Source organism: Chiloscyllium punctatum, chromosome 12 (genome assembly GCF_047496795.1).
Source record: "Chiloscyllium punctatum isolate Juve2018m chromosome 12, sChiPun1.3, whole genome shotgun sequence".
NCBI lineage: Eukaryota > Metazoa > Chordata > Chondrichthyes > Orectolobiformes > Hemiscylliidae > Chiloscyllium > Chiloscyllium punctatum.
Genome location: NC_092750.1, coordinates 42,236,362 through 42,257,729, shown reverse-complemented (window position 1 = coordinate 42,257,729; position 21,368 = coordinate 42,236,362). Strand labels below are relative to the sequence as shown.

The 21,368-nt window shown below is 43.7% G+C and overlaps 1 protein-coding gene across 1 annotated transcript in view; it reads left to right on the top strand.

The window, feature by feature from the left end:
• Window positions 1–21,368, top strand: part of LOC140483476 (cadherin-related family member 3-like) — an 83,525-nt gene that overhangs the window by 16,790 nt on the left and 45,367 nt on the right. The window contains exons 7-8 of the mRNA XM_072581673.1: window positions 4,320–4,516; window positions 7,943–8,120. Of these exons, the coding sequence (XP_072437774.1) occupies window positions 4,320–4,516; window positions 7,943–8,120 (375 nt within the window). The remainder of the gene's footprint in view (window positions 1–4,319; window positions 4,517–7,942; window positions 8,121–21,368) is intronic.

The window sequence follows — 21,368 nt, the reverse complement described above, 5'->3', positions numbered from 1 at the left end:
GGGCCTCCTGCATTGCTAAACCGTTACCACCCGACGCCTGGAGGAAGAACGCTCCATATTCCGCCTTGGGACCCTGCAACCACATGGGATCAATGTGGATTTCAACAGTTTCCCTCCCCCACCACTATCCCAGTCCCAAGCCTCCAACTCAGCACCACCTTCCTGAGCTGTCCATCACTTTACCCATCTATCTACTCTATCTCCTCTCTGACCTATCACCTTCTCCCTCACCTTCATCTACCTATTGCATTCTCAGCGACCTTCTCTCCAATCCCACTCCCCTTCCATTTATCTCTCAGCCCCTCAGCCTACAAGCCTCATTCCTGATGAAGGGCTTATGCCCAAAACGTTGATTCTGTTGCTTCTCAGATGCTGTCTGACCTGCTATGCTTTTCCAGCACCACACTCTCGACTACCAGGAGACAACTGCCCATTTCATGAATTAGACCAGGATACATCTCAGCACTCCTCGCTTGCTCGCTTCGTGGCCACTCACTTTGTGCCAGCTGGGATGTTTGTAGTAACTCTGCCTTGCCTTTACCTCTTCTGCATTTGTACCTTCCAGCAGAGCTTAAAGGCTCACAGTCCTTCAATCTTGCTGAACTATTGAGTGCAGACTCAAAACCAAGCAGATTGTTTTAGCTTAAAAACGTGTTGCTGGAAAAGCGCAGCAGGTCAGGCAGCATCAAAGGAGAAGGAGAATCGACGTTTCGGGCATAAGCCCTTCTTCAGGAATGAAAACGTCGATTCTCCTCCTTTGATGCTGCCTGACCTGCTGCGCTTTTCCAGCAACATATTTTTAAGCTCTGATCCCTAGCATCTGCAGTCCTCACTTTCTCCTAGATTGTCTTAGCTGTCAGAAGTGATCGGTCAAATGGATAGACATGTTGCTGTATGGCACAGTTCTACATCAATGTCATGCTTCTAGCATGTGCTGATGCCTTACATAAGAACATAAGATATAGGAACAGTATAATTGCAATTCAATCCCTTGAACCTACTCCGCCATTTAATGCAATTATGGTTGCCCTCATCTTGACCTCCACTCCACTTGCCTGCCTGCTCCCCATAGTCCTTTAACCCATAACTAATTAAAAATCTGTCTCTCTTCCTTAATTTTATTCAATGTCTTGGAATCCACTGCACCTTTGAGTAGTGAATTCCACAAATTCATAACTCTTTGAGAGAAGTGATTCATCCTAATCTCTGTTTAAATTTACCACCCTTTAGCCAAAAAATATACCCTCTCGTTTTAGATTGCCTCACAGTGGGAATCAGGAGGAGAAAGTGAGGACTGCAGATGCTGGAGGTTAGAGTCGAGAGTGTGGTGCTGGAAAAGCACAGAAGGTCAGGCAGCATCTGAGGAGCAGGAGAATTGATGTTTTGGACATAATCAGGATTCCCAACACATGCTAGAATCATGTCATTGATATAGATACAATCTTATGAGTGCTTTGTATACTAACCTATTTTTATGCTCTATTCCTTTTGCAACGAATGCCAAAATTCCCATTTGTCCTCCTTATTGCCTGTTGTACCTGCATACTAGCTTTCTGTGACTCATGCGCAAGGACACCCAGATCCACTTGTACCAAAACATTTTGAAGTTTCTTTCTATTTAAATGATGATTACCTTTTTTATTATTCTGATCAAAATGGTTAACCTCACACCAATCCATGATAAACTGTATCTGCCAAATTTTGGTCCATTCACCTAATTGATCTATATCCATTATAAATGTCTATTACTTCATTGCAGCTTACTTTGTCACATATTTCAGTATCATCTGTAAATTTGATTATAGTATATTGGGGTTTACACAATAAACACACTGAATACGAATCAGCCATGTGGCCGTGTTTCAAAGTCAAAAAGGAGTAATCCTTAGTCATGTCATGCAAAACAGCCTTCAATCAAGGGCTACTAGTGCAACAAAGGCAATGTCTGATCTCAGAATAGGGGCTTGTCTGATATTGTCAATTAGCCACTGGGAACATTTAGCCCCAGGGAGTCTGTATTATTGCACTCCAGGGAATAGGACACAGCCAGTCTGCAGGTCCAGTGCAACCAGTATGGGGATTTGTTATGTCAGTCAAAACTACACAGATATCAGTCAGGACCCAGCCACTCCTCAACTGGGGCTGTCCATCCAAGTCGATCAGGGGTGTGGCCCATGGTAAATCCTGGGAATTGGAATTTAGCATCAGCCACTGCTGTGGAGAGAAGTTGTGCAGGTCAAGCGTGGGGTTGGAAACAGCATGCTGGGATGCAGAGGGAACAATAATTGTAAAAGGGGAGCAGTTCAATATATAAGGATGGGAGACAATAGTGCATTGAAGGACATGGGTTACCGTGGGACAGAGCTCATTGACAGTCACCGCCCTCCTGGATTTGATGGGGAGACTGTGCAGCATAATGGTTGGCCTAGTTTGAGGCTCAGGCATAATGTTCCAGCCTCTTCAGGTACAGTATGTGATTCACTACAAATTATTTGCTTGACTTATGTCTTGCCTTCTTCTTATCTCTAGAGTCACCTCAGTGTGAATTTCAATTCTGCCCACTTGGCAGAAACTGGCTGGGTAATTAATGAAAGTTCATTTAAATGACTTCTAGATTACATTAGATTACTTACAGTGTGGAAACAGGCCCTTCGGCCCAACAAGTCCACACCGACCCGCCGAAGCGCAACCCATCCATACCCCTACATCTACCCCTTACCTAACACTACGGGCAATTTAGCATGGCCAATTCACCTGACCTGCACATCTTTGGACTGTGGGAGGAAACCGGAGCACCTGGAGGAAACCCACGCAGACACGGGGAGAATGCGCAAACTCCACACAGAGAGTCGCCTGAGGCGGGAATTGAACCCGGGTCTCTGGCGCTGTGAGGCAACAGTGCTAACCACTGTGCCACCGTGCCGCCCTGCTTGTGCTATCTGATTCCTCAGATTTTTGATTCTTAATAATATTTCTGAGCAAATCGCTAAACCAGCAATCCAAATCTGGCGGAGTCATTAAGTATACAGATTTGGGTCCTGTCACCTTTGCTTTCAGGTGAAATCCTTCACAATAGGGTTCGCAACTAAAGAGGCCTTTGACAGTAAGTTTTCACTTCCCTTTCTGAGGGTGAGATGGTACGGGCAAGAAGAGAAGGGAAGTTTATGTTTGACCTAAACTCTTCTTTACTCTTGTGAAATACTGTTCTAAACCTTATCTGCACACAAATTGAAATTTTATTGAGTAACCATCAGCTGCCTATTCTCCCAAGCCTGGTACAGGCATGGTGCTATAACATGTGTTTTGTTAATGCAAATTCACTGTAACATGATTGACAAATTGGCGACACTGTTTCTAAAGTACAAACTTTTAAAACGTGTGTTGGCTGTAAGACGATTACATCGCCAACATTTTAAGTGCTATTTCTAAAATTCGATTTTTGTATGCGAGGTTGCACAAGAACATAACCATTGTGTTATAGAAGAACTGCCTGTATTTGCAATCTGTAAACTTGTTTTGGAAAAATAGGGAAGCTGAGAGGCAGAGTGCAATTAGGGGCCAAAGGCAGCCTCAGTCTTCTGCTGGAAACTGAGCAATTAAATTGCCAGCAAAATTTCCTGCCTCACTCAGGTTAAGTCACTTGGCTGGCCAGCTGGTTTGCGATGCAGAGTGACACGAATAGCATGGGTTCAATTCCTGCAATAGCTGAGGTTACTATGAAGGAATTCCCTCTTAACCCCTCCCTTGTCTAAGATGTGGTGATCTTCAGGTTAAACCACCACCAGTCATCTCCCTCTAATTAAAGAGAAGCCATATTATCTAATAGGGCTATAGTGACTTTACTTTTTATGGTTAATTTCTAAGAGACAAACTGCAAAGAACAATTGTGTATCAAGTCAATTTATTATTTGGTTCTGAAAATGCATTGCATGCAGATAGTCAAGATTAGTTTTCATGTAGAGAGGAACCTCGATTATCTGAAGGACATGGGCGGGGAGTATTTTGTTTTGTTAATTGAATTCTGGATAATCAAATGCCGGATAACACAGTTTAGCCAAGCATCGGGACCTTGCGATCTTGCTGGATAATCTAATATTCGGATAATCGAATGCCAGATCATCAAGGTTCCTCTGTACACTATTTTATCTTTTAAATCAGTAAACCCAGTATATGGTCTAAGGGATTGATATTATCATTGAGGCTTATCATGGACCATGTTGCAGAGTGGTGAAAAATTAAAAACATCATGTATTAATATGCGGCTTTAAAATGAGCCGTGCTTTCCTTTCTTTCAGTCTGACTAACTTTATATTATGTAGTTTCAAAAATAGGATTAAGGGCAAAGAAACTGATTTTGGAGAAACATCGGACACGGGGCAGACAGCAATTATAGACTTAGATGAAGAGATTGCAGTTGGAACAGTCATTGCAACTTGCATAGCTGCCGATGCCGATGATATGGGTGACATCACTTACCAACTCGAACCTGCAAGCAATTATTTTGCTGTTGATAAAAGTAAGTTATGCCAGTAATTGATGATTGCCATTCTGAATTTGGGGTTGTGATCTAAAAGTACTGATTAGCATTCTAAGAACAATAGTTACATGTACAATCTGTGCTAAGTAACTTTTTACATAAAATGTGCATTTATAAAAGAAAATTTTCATTTTATTCATTCACCAATGTCTGGTACAATAATGATGTTTATACATTATGTTGTTTAATCCTCTTTTCTCCTGACCCTCTCCTTAACTGTGACCCAGCAGTAATGATGGAGATGGTCACACATGTTGGTGAAACTCAATTCCCTCCTCTGAGATGTGTTTAAAATGGGGAGTTATTTACCTGGGCTGGAGGATGACGGGTAAGGAATTGATTCGAAGGTGGCCATACTGCCGCTTTATTAATTGAGATCTTTAAATGGGCAACTCATATTCCTTTAAGAGCCTCATTGTATTGTGGCTGGTATATCAGCAGTTGATATGATAGTCACCCTACAGGAATCGCAAAAGCGAGCCCTGTTGACGTAATTTATTGAGATGTTGGCATGGTTGGTTAGACTAACATTTATTGTCCATCCCTAATTGCCGTTGTGAAGGTGATGATGAACAGAATTGTTGAATCATTGCAGTCGTTACAGTATAGGAACACCCATAGTGCTGTTATGAAGGGAGTTCTAAGATTCAGTGACAGTGAAAGAAAGGTATGATATTTGTGTAGTGCGCGCCTTGCAGGGGAACCTGCAGGTGGTAGCATTCCTATACATCTGCTGCCGTTGTCCTTCTAGGTAGAATACATTGTGTGTTTGGAAGATGCTGTTGAAAGAGCCTTGATAAATTGCTGCAGTGCATCACATTAAAGTGCTATTGTGCACTGGGATGGAGGAATTAAATGGTTAAAGTATTGGTTGGGTTGCTAATCAAATGTGTTACTTTATCCCAAATGTCGTTAGGCTTCTTGAACTGCACCCATCCATGTAACTAGATTATATTCAATCACACTTCTGAATTATGCTTTATAGATGGTGGACAAGCTTTGGGAGGTCAGGAAGTGAGTTACTAACTGTAGAATTCATAGCCTCTGATCTGTATTTATTTGCTTGAATGTTCCTCGGGTCCCTCATAATAAGGTACAGTGTCTAATTGAGATTCTTGGAATATCGAATGTACAAGTCATTAAGAACCATCCTGTTAATCTTGCTGCCAATACTTCTCCCCTCTCAATCAAACTGAGACTCACATCACCCATCTTGCCCTCACTCCTCTGTGACCTGAGGCCCATGACTATCCTGAGTCTCTCCCTAGGCACAATGTTGGCAAGCATGACCACTCCCAGTGACACTGTCAATAGTTGCTAGCCTCTGAAGCTGGGCAGCACTAAAGGGATTGATGCCTCAGATAAGTGTAATCCTGGGGAAGTCCTGCTGCTGGTCACTCAAGTGCCCATTCAGTGTTTAATTCAGTGGATCTTCTCATTAATTACCTGCCTCACCCCTAATGCCATTGTCTGGTCCAATTCTAGCAGCATCTTACTATGCACTGGAAGAACACGCTGCTGTCAGAATATCTGGAATTGACTGGCATCCTTATCACTGGCATCACCTTTAAAAATACTTTTGTGTACCTATACAAGCAGCATTATCCAGGAGCTGACTGGCATAATTCCTGACATTTGCATCAGGCATGACAGACAAGGACAGTTTGGTGCCCACTTTGTGGGCAGGGATCTGGTAGACCTGGGGTTGCACATATGGCACATCCTCTTCTCCTAGGGCAGGAGAGGAAGCCATGGCAATGTACCACAGCAGCCTTGTCTGACATTGCCACTGGAATCAGTGTAGCTGTCTGCAGCAATGCACATAACTGTACTAGAATGACCCCTCTCCATTCCACCCATGTAAGTACCACGATCTTCTCTCTGATATTTCACTCTTACACAGTCTCTGTTACTGTCCCCACCTCCCACCAAGGCTCATGCTCTACCACTCTCAGTATTGCAGGCAACATCTTCCCCACTCACTCTCACCCCATGCCCTGATACCACTAACTTTATATGCCTTCACTTGCTCAGGGCACCTCTTGTCCTGCACCATTAGTAACAGCTGTGTCATTCACTTTCATCTCCGCTAATACCTGCCTCTCATTCCAAGAGGCAAACAGCTGACAGTAGGACAAAATGTATCCAGATGGGTGGTAGGCTACCTGATACTTGGCTCCTCACCCTTTATGTGGAGAACGTTCTGACTCAGACCACCCCAAGTGACTGACTGTGTCCATGCTGGACTCGTAATCGGACACTGCCCATAACCAGGTAAAAACAATGACTGCAGATGCTGGAAACCAGATTCTGGATGAGTGGTGCTGGAAGAGCACAGCAGTTCAAGCAGCATCCAAGTAGCTTCGAAATCAACGTTTCGGGCAAAAGCCCTTCATCAGGAATAAAGGCAGTGAGCCTGAAGCGTGGAGAGATAAGCTAGAGGAGGGTGGGGTGGTGAGAAAGTAGCATAACCAACTGTACTGGGATCTCCTAAGTGAAGTCTTGACTTGACTCAGGCCTGCTGACAATTGTGACCTTCCTGGCTCTGCATCTGCACTAAACAGCAAGATCACATTACTATGAGCCTGGTGTCTCTGGCTGAGGGGCCAAAGTACAAAGAGACAAGGCAAAGCAATGCAAGACTAGGATACTGTGAGAATCCAGATAGGTCAGAGTGAGGAAGGATAATGTAGCCCAGAGATGCTACCCGCCCAAACCATGAGTTAGTTGCATGTCCCTATTTGCGCAGTGTCATAGACTCATAGAATAGAAACCTAATAGTGTGGAAGTAGGCCATTTGTCCCATCAAATACACACCAACCTTCCACAGAGCATCCCACCCACAGCCAACTCCATCCCTGTAACTCTGCATTTCCCACCTAGCCTACACATCTTTGGACTGTGGGAGGAAACCAAAGCATCCGGAGGAAACTCACACACATGCGGGGAGAATGTGCAAACTCCACACAGTCACCTGAGGCTGGTTTGACCATGCTAAATTAACCCATAGTTTCCAGGGATGTGAAGGCTAGGTGGATTGGTTGTGGTAAGCAGGGGGATATTGGGGATAGGCTAGGAGGTCAGGTCTGGTTGGGATACTGTTAGGGGTTTGGTGCAGACCCGATGGGCTGAATGGCTTCTTTTTGCACAGCAGGAATTCTGTGGTAGTCAGTAGCAACTTGGAAAAAGGCAATTTTCAATCAGCATGTAACAAATTTTGGAATGTGAATAAAATCAGTTACATCAACCCTGTTATAAATCATTGTGTTTTAACTGGACAGAGAACTTGTTTACATTCTGTATTTTTCTTGCGTGGTAGTAATCCAGGAGGTGTCGGTATCTCGCTGATTACATTTGTCATGGTTGTCAAAAGAAACCAAAGTTTCAACTTTGCTTACTTTTCAGATACTGGAAGTGTTATGATTTTATCCCAAATGGATAGGGACTCATATAGATTTCAATCAGTTCAAACATTCACTGTTAAAGCATGTGACAAGAACAAGATGTGCGCAGATATTCCTGTCAGAGCCACCATCCTTCCGATTAATGACAATGCTCCGTTTTGTTATCCATCTGTTTACAGGTAAGTTGTTTACAGGTGTACGAGTCTTTACTAGACCGTCATGGCCTAGCAATAACTTCCACATTCTATTCTAATTGTTCAAATGAATTCTACAATATTTTCACATCCACATTGTGTTGTGCAGTTTTAAAGATTCACAGCATGATGGATTTGCTACTTAATTAAAAAGCATGAGGGCTGAATTTTTCCCCTTCCCTGCATTACAGAGTTGCCTTAATGTTGTTAACCAGTACGTGAAAACTCTTTTTTTTCTGCAATCTTGGTGTAAGTACTTTAAAAGACATACAAAAAATGTGAGGTTTATTTGAATGAAGATAGTTCATTGAGCACACTACCATTTTGATGCACCAAATGTTCCTTTTTACTGATTTTGTCATAACCTTTTCCAAGTAAAGACATATCATTCTAAGATTCAGGGATTGCAGCCTACAATGCTTGTAGTGACTGTTTAAAATGACACAATAAAGTATTTTTGTTCTCTCTCACTGTGTGATGAGAAGTAGTTTAAGATTATTTTTATAGCTACCATTACATACTCCCATTGATAGACCAACAGAGGTTTGGATTCAAAGGGACATCAGGATGAAATGAAAAAATGAACTTGAGGAAGAAGATCATGCATAATCTTATTGAATGGCATAACAGGCTAATTGTAGCATAAGCCTTATTCCTGCTCCTGGCCATCCCTGGCCAACTTATATATAGGAATTGTTAATATAAAAACTTGAAGAACACATATTCGTTGATAATTTGGAGTGGGAAAGATGCCAAAGGGAAAAGGAGCGAGCAAACAGCAGCAGGAAGGACACTCCCCGGCAGCACCGGGCACGCTAGAGGCTGCAGCAGCCTGACAGACTCACAGGAATTGGCGATGGGATGGCGAGACTTACTGTGAAGGTTGAGGTTGCGATTGAGGAGATCCGTGCCCAGGTCTAACCCATTGTGACCATGCTGCAAAAGCATAAACGGGAGCTCCAAGTCCTCTGGGAGTAGCTGGAGGAGGTGAAGGGTCGAACCATAGCTTCGGAAGAAGCAATCAAGTCCTCATCTGGTCAGATCCAGGTTCTGGAGCGGCAAGTGTGGGCCTTACAAGACCAGATCGATAACCTCGAAAATCGAGGTCGGAGGATGAATCTTTGCATTGTCAGGCTCCCAGAGGGTGAAGAATGTGGGCAGCCAGTCAGCTTCTTTGAAAACTGGCAGCCGCAGTTCCTGAACTTTCAAATTGAGTTTGGAGGGCTGTAGATTGAAAGGGCCTATCGGATCGCAGTGCACAAGTCTGGGCTGGTACAGCTCTCCCGCCTGGTCCTAGTGCACTTCCTCACATACAGGGACAAGCAAAAAGTGATAGAAGCCTCCAGATCACTGGGAAAAGACCCACTGGCACTGCTGCACAAGGGTCAAAGATCATGTTTTTCCAGGATTTCTCTGCTGCTGTAATTCGAACGAAGAAGTCCTTCAATAAAGTTAAAATGAGGCTGAGGAACCTGGGCATCCAGTACTCCATAAGGTACCCAGCTGTGCTCCATTTCAGCCATGAGGACTCAGTTTATATGTTTGACTCAGTGGATAAAGCAAGAACTTTGTAGACACTTTAAAATAGACCGATTTAATCTTCGTCTTCTCTTCCTTCTTTCCCTGTATTTTCCCTTTTTACCTTTTTTTCTTTACCTAATAATTTAAGAAAAAAAAATTGGAGTATGTTGTTTCTATTATATTTTTATAACTGGATTTTATCATGGGAAATTTTGTGGGTGCCCTTTATTGTTTTCCCTTTTTTTGTTCGTTTTTTCTTTTAGTCACAAGGAGGGGTGACATGGAGCTGGGGATGGGCAGAGTGCTTATCCTGACTTTGGGCCGGGCCTGAAGGAGCTGTGCAGGAGGGGATGGGTAGGGTGAGTGCTCCAAATCAGCCAGGGGGAGAGTCTCCCATTCAAGGTTTAATAGTTGGTTTTCTTTGTAGGTTTTTGATAGCAATAGAGTGGTAATTATGATAGAGTGGTTTTGTAGACACAATTCTGCGACTCTATGAGTCTTCATTTACTTGTGCTTGGTGCATTGCAGGCAGGATTCTCTCTCCCGGGGGTTTGAGTGTCTCTGAAAGGGGATATAGCTAAGTGTCTTGTTAAATGGTGCACCTGGAACATTAAGGGAAGTCATTTGCCTTTTAAGAGGAAAGAAAAGTGCTTTCTAGCCTTAACAGAGAAAGAGTTAATATTGCCCTGTTGCAGATAACCCATCTTGTCGATGGGGAAAACCTGAAGCCATAACGGGTGTGGGGGGTGTGGGGACTGGGGGGTGGTCATGATTGGGTATTCTTTTCAATCTTCACTAAAAGTAGGGCAGTCACTGTACTTATCCAGAAAAATCTTTGTACACATTATTAGAACAGGTGAAAGATGAGCAAGGGCATTTTGTGATACTTAAGGCCCTGATACATGGGGAGGCGAATGGCATTTTAAATGTTTATTGTCCTCCGGCGCATCCCCTCAAATTTTTGATTAATGCTTTTTCTAAGTTGAGTGCCTTTAGAACACATATTATTATAGGGGGGTATTTCAATTGCCTTTTGGATCAGACAGTAAACAGGATGACTTGTGGGCCCCCAACTATCTCTTCACAGGCCAACAGGTGGTTGACTTATATGGGGAGTTGGAGCTGGTAGGTATTGGCGATGTCTTCACCCTACTGGCAGGGACTTCACCTTTTTTTTACAAACGCTCATAAATGTCACAGCAGGATTGATTTTTTTTGGCTCCCTTAACCCTTCTGGATTTGATTACAGGTTGTAAAATTGGGGACATAGCTATCTATGTATATTTGACAGTATATTTGGAGGTTAAGGCCTAGAGTGAGGGGCTAAGTTTGCAGCATTTGCATCTGGATTCTTTTCTCCTTAAGGATTCCAAATTTGTGGAATATTTTTTGAGTTTCAGGAGTTTTTGACTATGAACTCAGGCACGGCTAATAGTCCCTCTATGCTATGGGAGACTGCTAAGGCCTCTGCTATGGGATTAGCTATTTCCCAGTCGGCTAGTTGGAAACAACAGAGGGGGGGGGCAGCAGTGCCCACTTGAAATGCGGCTGAAAGCTGCTGAGGTGGCACATATTGCAAGGCCTTCGGTGACCAAACTATAGCAGATTATGGCCCTCTGGGCTGCCTTGGATTCAATACTGACGCAAAACACAAAGAAAGAACTTGAATATGGGGATAGGCCAGGGAAGTATTTAGCGTATCTGACTCGGAAAAAACATGCACCCCTATCCATTACTACAGTTAGAGACAGCGCTGGGGTCTTTACACACGATGCCAAAAGGATTAATGAGGCTTTTTGGAGTTTTTACTCTGAATTGTATCAGTCTGAAGGTTGCGAGGATAGGACGGCCAAGATGGAAGCCTTTTTTTACGAGCCTGAACCACCCGGGAGTAACCTTGAAATAGGTCTCTCTACTTAATGCCCCCTTGACAGTTCAGGAAATACAGGAGGCAGCTAGGCAACTTCAGAGTGGGAAAGCAGCTTGGCCCTGATGGTCTCCCGGGTGAGATTTATTAGGAATTTATAGGAATTCTGTCAGGGTCGATGTTGGAGATGTACAATCACTCCTATATGTATGAATACCTACCAATGTCTTTGAGAAAATATTTCCCTCAATCTTAAGAAGGGGAAGGTTCCTGAGGATTGTGCCCCAGACAGACCTATCTCTCTATTATACTCAGAGGTTTAGATTCTGTCTAAGGCCTCTGGAAAAGGTGTTGCCCCATATTGTCAAAGATGACTAGACAGATTTTATAAGGGGCTATAGGTCCTCTAATAATATGAGAAGGTTGCTGAATATGGTCCAAGTTTGTCAGCAACGATTGATCCAGGGGTTGGTGATTTCCTTAGATGCAGAGAAAGTATTGGACCCAGTGGAATGGCCGTATCTTTTTTATGTCTTAGAGCAGTTTGGGTTGGGTGGGGTCTTTGCTCGGTGGGTGGAGGTTTTATATCACCACCTCTGGCCGCAGTCATCACCAATGGAGTGAAGTCTGGGAACTTTATGATTAGTAGGCGGAGTCGTCAAGGCTGACCTCTTTTGCTGTTGTTGTTTACATTGGTGATAGAACCGCTAGCAGAGGCCATTCATCAGAACATCCACTCCGGAAGTGGGATCGAGGGCACACACGATTACACAGTATGTTGATGATGTCCTACTGTTTTTATCAGACCCAATTACCTCCGTAGCCCATCTGATACAATGTATTAATTCATCTGGGGCTATTTCAGGATATAAGATAAACTTTGCAAACTCAGAGGCTATGCCTTGGGGGACTTCAAGGAAGTGCCAGAGGTTGAAGGTAGCCCTAGGTTCCCCTTTAAGTGGTCACGGGCGGGTTTCTGATACCTAGGTATTGTTATTACCCCCATGTTCAATCGGTTATTCCGGATTCACTTTGCTCACCTGCTCGACAATATTAGGCGGGATCTCCAGAAATGGGAGGCTCTTCCAATTTAGTTGTTGGGCCAAATAGCCCTTTTTTTTGTAAATATATTTATTAGCAAATTTTCTCACTTTACAAACATATAAAATTATTGTAAAATACAATGAGTAACAAATATCATATAATAAAAAGAAAAAAAAACCGCAAATTACAATACAACTACTGTCTACTAATTATTAACTTACCCTATAATACAAAACAAACCCTAACACTGTGCAAAGCAACACCAATAAATAAGTAAACAACTAATAAATAAAAAAAAGCAAAAAAAACCCAAAACTAAACAAAATACAGAACAGCTATGCTTGGCGCAAAGCTCCCAAACAAAGGAATGGGAGCATTGTGTATATACCCATATTAACTCAGGAGACCCCCTCCAGGGCCCAGGGCTTGACAAACCTAACCATCTTGGTTAAACAAATGCCCTAGTTAAGATAATTGACAAATCTATATCCAAATAACTCAAGTAGGGCTGCCATGTCTTATAAAAATGGTCTGTTGTGTGGTGCACCATGTTTGTAAAAAGTCCAAGGGAATGTGCTCCATAGTTAATTCCTGCCATCCCAGCAAGCCCGGCGGGTTCTCAGACACCCAATTCATCACAATATTCTTCCGTGCACAGTATGCAAGAGTATTAAATAGTTTCTTCCCATGCCTGTCTAAAGATGGTAAATTCGGTAGACCTAAGAGGAGAGATATCGGGTCTACTTTGACTTCAGTCCTCAATACCCTCCCTATCTCTCCCGCCACAGCGCTGCAATAAACACGGAGCCTGTGGCATGTCCCGAAGCAATGGGTAAGAGTACCTACACTTATTTTACATTTGGGGCACACTGAAGATGCCCCTTGTTTAAACTTTGCCAGACGGTCTGGTGCATGATGAGGCCTGTGCGGAACTTTTAACTGCGTAGTGCATGTCCTATTACAGATTGAGATCTTTCGAGCATTCTCACATACGTTTTCCATGCTTCAGAAGAGATCTCCACTCCTAGCTCTTGCTCCCAGACCTCACATAACAGGTTAATATCCTGCCAGGCCCTGACACCCAGCAGGCGATAGTGAGGCACTAACCGAGAGGGTGCTTGTGTATCGGGCTTATAAGGCTTAGTGAGAATCGTAGTCTTCTTCTGGATGAAATCCCTAACCTTAAAAAAACGGAAAAGCTCTCTGCTGGGTCACCCGTATTTGCAGCTCAGTTGCTCAAAAGACATCATAACCTCCCCCTCAATCAAGTCTCCCAAACTAGAAACTCCTCTCGCTGCCCATAGTTTGAACCCTGAGTCCATCATCCCTGGTCGGAATCCTGGCATGCCAACTATAGGTGTAAGTGGCAAAGTCTTGGATAAAAAACCCTCACTCTGACACATTGCCCTCCGTGCCTTGACTGTACTAATGACAATGGGATTCTGGCAGTGGTCCATAACTGTCCTCATCTTATCCATGAACAACAGGTTAGTAAAAGGGCATTTTGCCTGGGAGGCCTCAATATCCAGCCATATTGAGTTTGGATCGTTACCTACCCAATCACTGACAGAGGACAGCAGGGAACTCAGTTGATACCTCCTGATGTCTGGGAAATCAACTCCTCCCCCTCGAGGCAACTGCAATTTAGTAAGTTTGATGAGGGGCCGCCCACAATGCCAGACAAAGGAACCAAACCACCCCATAAGCTTTTGCAGCGTTGAGCTGGGAAACATAGGGAGCATACGCATGGGATAAAGCAAACAAGGAAGAACATTCATCGTAATGAGAGATATTTGGTCCAACCATGAGATTGGAAGAGCCTCCTATCTCTGGAGATCTCATCTAATATTGTTGAGCAAGTGAGCAAAGTTAGTCCGAAATAACAGATCAAACTTGGGGGTAATAAAAATGCCTAGGTATTGGAACCCTGCCCATGACCACTTAAAACGGAACTTAAGGCCATCTTCAACTTCTGGCACATCCTTAAGGTTCCCCAAAGGCATAGCCCCCAAATTTGCAAAGTTGATCTTATATCCTGAAATAGTCCCAAACATTGAATCAAATGGGGTACGGAGGTGATCGGGTTCGATAAAAACAGAAGGACATCACCCGCATACAGTGTAATCTTGTGTGCCCTCGATCCCACTTCTGGAGCGGTTATGTGGATGTTCCGACGAATAGCCTCTGCCAGCGGCTCTATCACCAAGGTAAACAACAATGGTGAGAGGGGGCAGCCTTGCCGACTACCCCTACCAATCCTAAAATTTCCAGACTTCACCCCGTTGGTCATGACTGCGGCCAGAGAGTGGCGATATAAAACCTCCACCCACCTAGCAAAGACCCCACCCAACCCAAACTCTTCTAAGACATAAAAAAGATAAGGCCATTCCACCGCGTCAAATGCTTTCTCTGCATCGAAGGAAATCACCAACCCCTGAATCAATTGTTGCTGACAAACTTGGACCACATTCAGCAACCTTCTCATATTATTAGAGGACCTACGGCCCCCTTATAAAGCCTGGCTGGTCCTCTTTAACAATATGGGACAACACCTTTTCCAATCTCAGCGCCAGGATCTTAGACAGAATCTTGAAATCTGAATTTAATAGAGAGATGGGCCTGTATGAGGCACAATCCTCAGGAACCTTTCCCTTCTTAAGAATTAAGGAAATATTAGCTTCTCTCAAAGATAGTGGTAGGCATTCATGCATATAGGAGTGATTGTACATCTCCAACATGGGCCCTGACAGAATCCCTATAAACTCCTTATAAAACTCACCCAGAAGATCATCAGGGCCAGGCTGCTTTCCCACTCTGAAGTTGCCTAGCTGCTTCCTGTATTTCCTGAACTGTCAAGGGGGCATTAAAGAGAGAGGCCTGTTCCAAGGTTACTCCTGAGAGGTCCAGGTTCTTAAAAAAGGTCTCCATTTTAGCCCTCCTGACATTGCAACCTTCAGACCAATACAATTCATAATAAAAGCTCCGAAAAACCTCATTAATCTTTTTAGCATCATATGTAAGGACCCCGGCGCTGTCTCTGATTGCAGTAATGGATTGAGGAGCACGCTTTTTCCTAGTCAGGTAAACTAAATACTTCCCTGGCCTATCCCATATTCGAAGAGCCTTTGTCTCACAAAAGCAAGTTCTTTCTTTGCGTTTTGTGTCAGTATTGAATTCAAGGCAGCACGAAGGGCTGTGGTCCACTGTAGCTTAGTCACTGAAGGCCATGTAAAATGTGCTGCCTCAGCGGCTTTCAACCACGTCTCAAGTAGACGCTGCTGTTCCCCCTTCTGTCATTTCTGGCTAGCCAAATAGGAAATAGCTAATTCCCTAGCAAAGGCCTTAGCAGTCTTCCATAGCATAGACGGACTACTAGCCGTGCCTGAGTTGATAGTCAAGAATTCCTGAAACTCCTTCAAAAAGAATTTGGAAACCTTAAGGTCCAAACGCCAGTGCCACAAACCTAGCCTTTCACTCTTGGCCTTAACCTCCAAATAAACCAACGTGTGATCAGAGATAGCTATATTCCCAATTTTACAACCCATAATCGAATCCAGAAGGGCCGAGGGAGCCAGAAAGAGGTCAATCCTTGTGTGACATTTATGTGGGTTTGAAAGAAAAGGTGAAGTCCCTGCCAGCAGGGTGAAGACATCTCCAAATATCCACCATCCCCAACTCCTCGCATAAGTCAACTACCTGCTTGGCCTGCAAATATATAGTTGGGGGCCCACAAGGCATCCTGTCCACTGTCGGATCCAAAAGACAATTAAAATCCTCCTCCCCTATAATAATGTGCCATGTTCCAAAAGCACTCAACTTAGAGAATGCACTAATCAAAAATTTGAGGGGATGCGCAAGAGGATAGTAGACATTTAAAATGCCATAACCTCCCCATGTATCAGGGCTTTAAGTATCATAAACCTTCCCTGCTCATCTTTCACCTGCTCTAATAATGTGAACGGAAGATTTTTCTGAATAAGTATCGCCACTCCCCTACTTTTAGTAGTAAAGGATGGAAAGCATACCTGGTTATAACTCCCCTGTTGTAATTACAGGTATTCACATCATCAAGATGGGTTTCTGCAACAAAGCGATATCAACCCTTTCCCTCTCAAGGCTAGAAAGCACTTTTTTCCTTTTAACAGACTTCCCTTAATGTTCCAGGTGCACCAATTAATAATAAGACCATAAGACATAGGAGTGGAAGTAAGACCATTTGGCCCATCGAGTCCACTTCGCCATTCAATCATGGCTGATGGGCATTTCGACTCCACTTACCTGCATTCTCCCCGTAGCCCTTAATTCCTTGTGACATCAAGAATTTATTAATCCCTGTCTTGAAGACATTTAGCGTCCCGGCCTCCACTGCACTCTGCGGCAATGAATTCCACAGGCCCACCACTCTCTGGCTGAAGAAATGTCTCCGCATTTCTGTTCTGAATTTGCCCCCTCTAACTCTAAGGCTGTGTTCACGGGTCCTAGTCTCCTCGCCAAAACGGAATGAATTTCCTAGCGTCCACTGTTTCCAAGCCATGTATTATCTTGTAAGTTTCTAATAGATCTCCCCTTAATCTTCTAAACTCCAATGAATACAATCCCAGGATCCTCAGCCGTTCCTCGTATGTTAGACCTACCATTCCAGGGATCATCCATGTGAATCTCCGCTGGACATGCTCCAGTGCCAGTATGTCCTTCCTGAGGTGTGGGGACCAAAACTGGACACAATACTCCAAATGGGGCCTAACCAGAGCTTTATAAAGTCTCAGTAGCACAACGGTGTTTTTATATTCCAACCCTCTTGAGATAAATGACAACATTGCATTTGCTTTCTTAATCACGGACTCAATCTGCATGTTTACCTTTCGAGAATCCTCGACTAGCACTCCCAGATCCCTTTGTACTTTGGCTTTATGAATTTTCTCACCGTTTAGAAAGTAGTCCATGCTTGTATTCTTTTTTCCAAAGTGCAAGACCTCGCATTTACTCACATTGAATTCCATCAGCCATTTCCTGGACCACTCTCCCAAACTGTCTAGATCTTTCTGCAGCCTCCCCACTTCCTCAGTACTACCTGCCTGTCCACCTAACTTCGTATCATCGGCAAACTTTGCTAGAACGCCCCCAGTCCTTTCATCCAGATCATTAATATATAACGTGAACAGCTGCAGCCCCAACACTGAACCCTGCGGGACACGGCTTGTCATCGGCTGCCATTCCGAAAAAAAACTTTTATCCCAACTCTTTGCCTTCTGTCAGACAATCCTCAATCCATACCAGTAGCTCACCTCGAACACCATGGGTCCCTCACCTGGCTCAGCAGCCTTCTATGTGGCACCTTATCAAAGGCCTTTTGGAATTCTAGGTAGACCACATCCACTGGGTTTCCCTGGTCTAACCTACTTGTCACCTCTTCAGAGAATTCCAACAGGTTTGTCAGGCATGACCTCCCCTTACTAAATCCATGTTGACTTGTTCTAATCCGATCCTGCTCTTCCAAGAATTTAGAAACCTCATCCTTAATGATGGATTCTAGAATTTTACCAACAACCGAGGTTAGGCTAATATGCCTATAATTTTCCATCTTTTGTCTTGATCCTTTCTTGAACAAGGGGGTTACAACAGCGATCTTCCAATCATCCGGGACCTTCCCTGACTCCAGTGACTTTTGAAAGATCTCAACCAATGCCTCCGCTATTTCCTCAGCCACCTCCCTCAGAACTCTAGGATGTAGCCCATCGGGGACAGGAGATTTACCAGTTTTAAGACCTTTTAGCTTTTCTAGCACTTTCTCTTTTGTAATGGCAACCATAATTCGCTAAGCTATATCCCCTTTCATGGACCCTTGAACTCCTCAGAGGGAAAACCCTGCTTACAACGTTCTGAGCACAAGTAAATAAAGACTCTTAGAGCTGAAGAACTATATATACAAAAACTACTCTATCATAACTATAAACAACTATTATTACCAAAAAACTACAAAGAAAACCAACTATAAAACCTTGAGTGGAAGACTCTTCCCCCTGCCCATAGGGGGCACTCACCCTACCCATCCATTCCTTCCCAGCTCCTTCAAACCCGGACTGTGCCCCAGCCTTAGGCCAGAAAAAAAAACAAGGAGGTGATCCTTAAATCAACAGAAAAAAGACAAAGTCAGGATGAGCACTCCACCCATCCCTGGCTTCCTGTCACCCCGACTTGTGACTAAAAGAGAAACAGAACAAACAAAACAAAAGGGGGGAGCGACAACAAAGAACATCCACAAGATTTTCCATCAGAAAATCCAGCTATTAAAAAAAATAGGAATAAATTATTCCAAGGTTTTTTACCCCCTTTTCAAAAAATAAATTATTAGGGAGAAAGAAAGGAATAAAAAAAAGGAAAACGTGGGGAAAGAAGGAAAAGAGAACAAACATTAACCGTATTCTTCAGGTCAATCCATCTATTTTAAAGTGTCCACAAAGTTTTTAGCTTTATCCGCTGAGTCAAATGTATAAACTGAGTCCTCGTGGCTGAAACGAAGCACTGTGGGGTATCTCATGGAGTACTGGATACCCAGGATCCTCAGCCTCTTTTTAACTTCATTGAAGGACTTCCTCTTTCGAATTACAGCTGCAGAGAAATCCTGGAAAAACATGATTTTTGACCCCTTGTATAGCAGTGCCTGCGGATCATTTCCCAGTAATCTAGAAGCTTCTATCACTTTTTGTTTGTCCTTATATGAGTGGAAATGCACTAGGACCGGGCGGGGGCACTCCACTAGCCCTGACCTGTGCACTATAACCCGATAAGCCCTTTCAATCTACAGCCTGCTGGACTCGATGTGAAGGCCCAAAAACTTCGGCAGCCAGTTTTCAAAGACGCTGACTGGCTGCTCACCTTCCTCACCTTCAGGGAGCCTGACAATTCAGAGATTTATCCTCCGACCTCAATTTTCGATGTCATCACTATGGCCTAGTAAGGCCCAGCACCTGGATTCGACTGGAAGAGGACTCCATCGCAACTTCCAAGGCCTTAGTTCGACCCTCCGCCTCCTCTAGCCACTCCCCAAGGCCCTGGCTCTCCTGCTCATGCTTCTGCAGCATGGATGTGATAGGTTGGACATGGGCACGAATCTCCCCACGGATCTCCTCAATCATAGCCCCAACGTGCAAGGTAAGTCTCTCCATCGCTGCAGCCAATTCCTGTGCATCTGTCAGGTCCCCGGGGGGTTCAGGACAGGCTGCTGTTGCTGTTGTCTGTGGTATGCCTGCTGCTGCAGGAAAGTGTCCTTCCTGCTGCTGTTTGCTCAATCCTTTTCCCTTTGGCATCCTTCCCACTCCCAAATATGAACAAATATGTGTTCTGTAACGTTTTAAACTAAGATGGATAAGATGAGGACAGTTATGGACCGTTGCTGGAACCCTATTGTTATTAGTACTGTCAAGGCAGGGAGGGCGATACATCAGAGTGCGGGTTGCTTATCCAAGACTTTGCCACTCACCTCCATAGTTGGTCTGCCGGGGTTCTGACCAGGGATGATGGACCCAGGCTTAAAACTTTGGGCGGCAAGAGGAGTTTCCAGTTTGGGAGACTTATTTGAGGGGGAGGTTATAATGTCTTTTGAGCAACTGAGCCGCAAATATGGGCTGCCCAGCAGAGGTCTTTTCCATTTTTTTCAGGTTAGGGATTTCATCCAGAAGAAGACTACGCTTCTCACCAAGCCCTGTCAGCCTGATACAGAGAGATTGTTGCTATGTGCCACAAGCATCCTCTTGATTAGTGCCTTGTCGCCCGCTGTATGGTGGAGCCTGGCAGGATATTAACCAGTTATGTGAGATTTGGGAGCAAGATCTAGGAATGGAGATCTCTTCTGAAATGTGGGAGAACATATGGGAGAATGTGCGAAATATGTCAGTTTGTATTAGGACATGCGCAATGTAGTAAGGGTTCATCTGGCACCTGACGAAGTTTAAAAAAGGGACTTATCCAATGTGCCTGAATGTAAAATGTGTGTAGGTACTTTTACCCATTGCGTCTGGACATGCCACAAACTCCATGTTTATTGGAACGCTGTGGCGGGAGAGATAGGGAGGGTATTGAGGACCTGATATTTCTCCTTCTAGGTTTACCGACGTTATCATCTTTAGACAGGCATGGGAAGAAACTATTTAATATTCTTACTTACTGTGCACGGAAGAATATTCTGATGAATTGGGTGTCTGAGAACCCGCCGGGCTTGTTGGGATGGCGGAAATTAACTATGGAGCACATTCCCTTGGATTTTTTCACAAATATGGTGCATGACACAACAGACCTTTTTTTTACAAGACATAGTACACTTTTCTGAGTTATTTAGACACAGTTTTGTCTGCTATCTTAACTAGGGCATTTGTTTAACCAGGATGGTTAGGTTCGCTGAGCCCTGGGCCCTGAAGAGAGGACTCCTGAGTAAATACGGGAATATATATGACACTCCCTTTGTTTGTTTGGGAGCTTCACACCAAGCATCGTTATTTTGTGTTCTTTTGTGTTTTTTTGGGTTTTATTAATCACTTACTTATTTATCAGTGTTGTTTTGCAGTGTTTGGTTTTGTTTGGTATTATAGGATAGGTTAGTAGTTAATAGACAGTAGTTGTATTGTAATTTATGTTTTTATTGTTATTATACTGGTATTTGTTATATTTTCAATAACTTCATTTTTTGTAAAGTCAAAATAAACTTTTTTTGCTAATAAATACATTTGCTAATAAATATATTTACAAAAAAAAGCCATCTGATGCTGCAGCATAGTTGTGCTCACAAATGTTTCCATCCAGTTGGA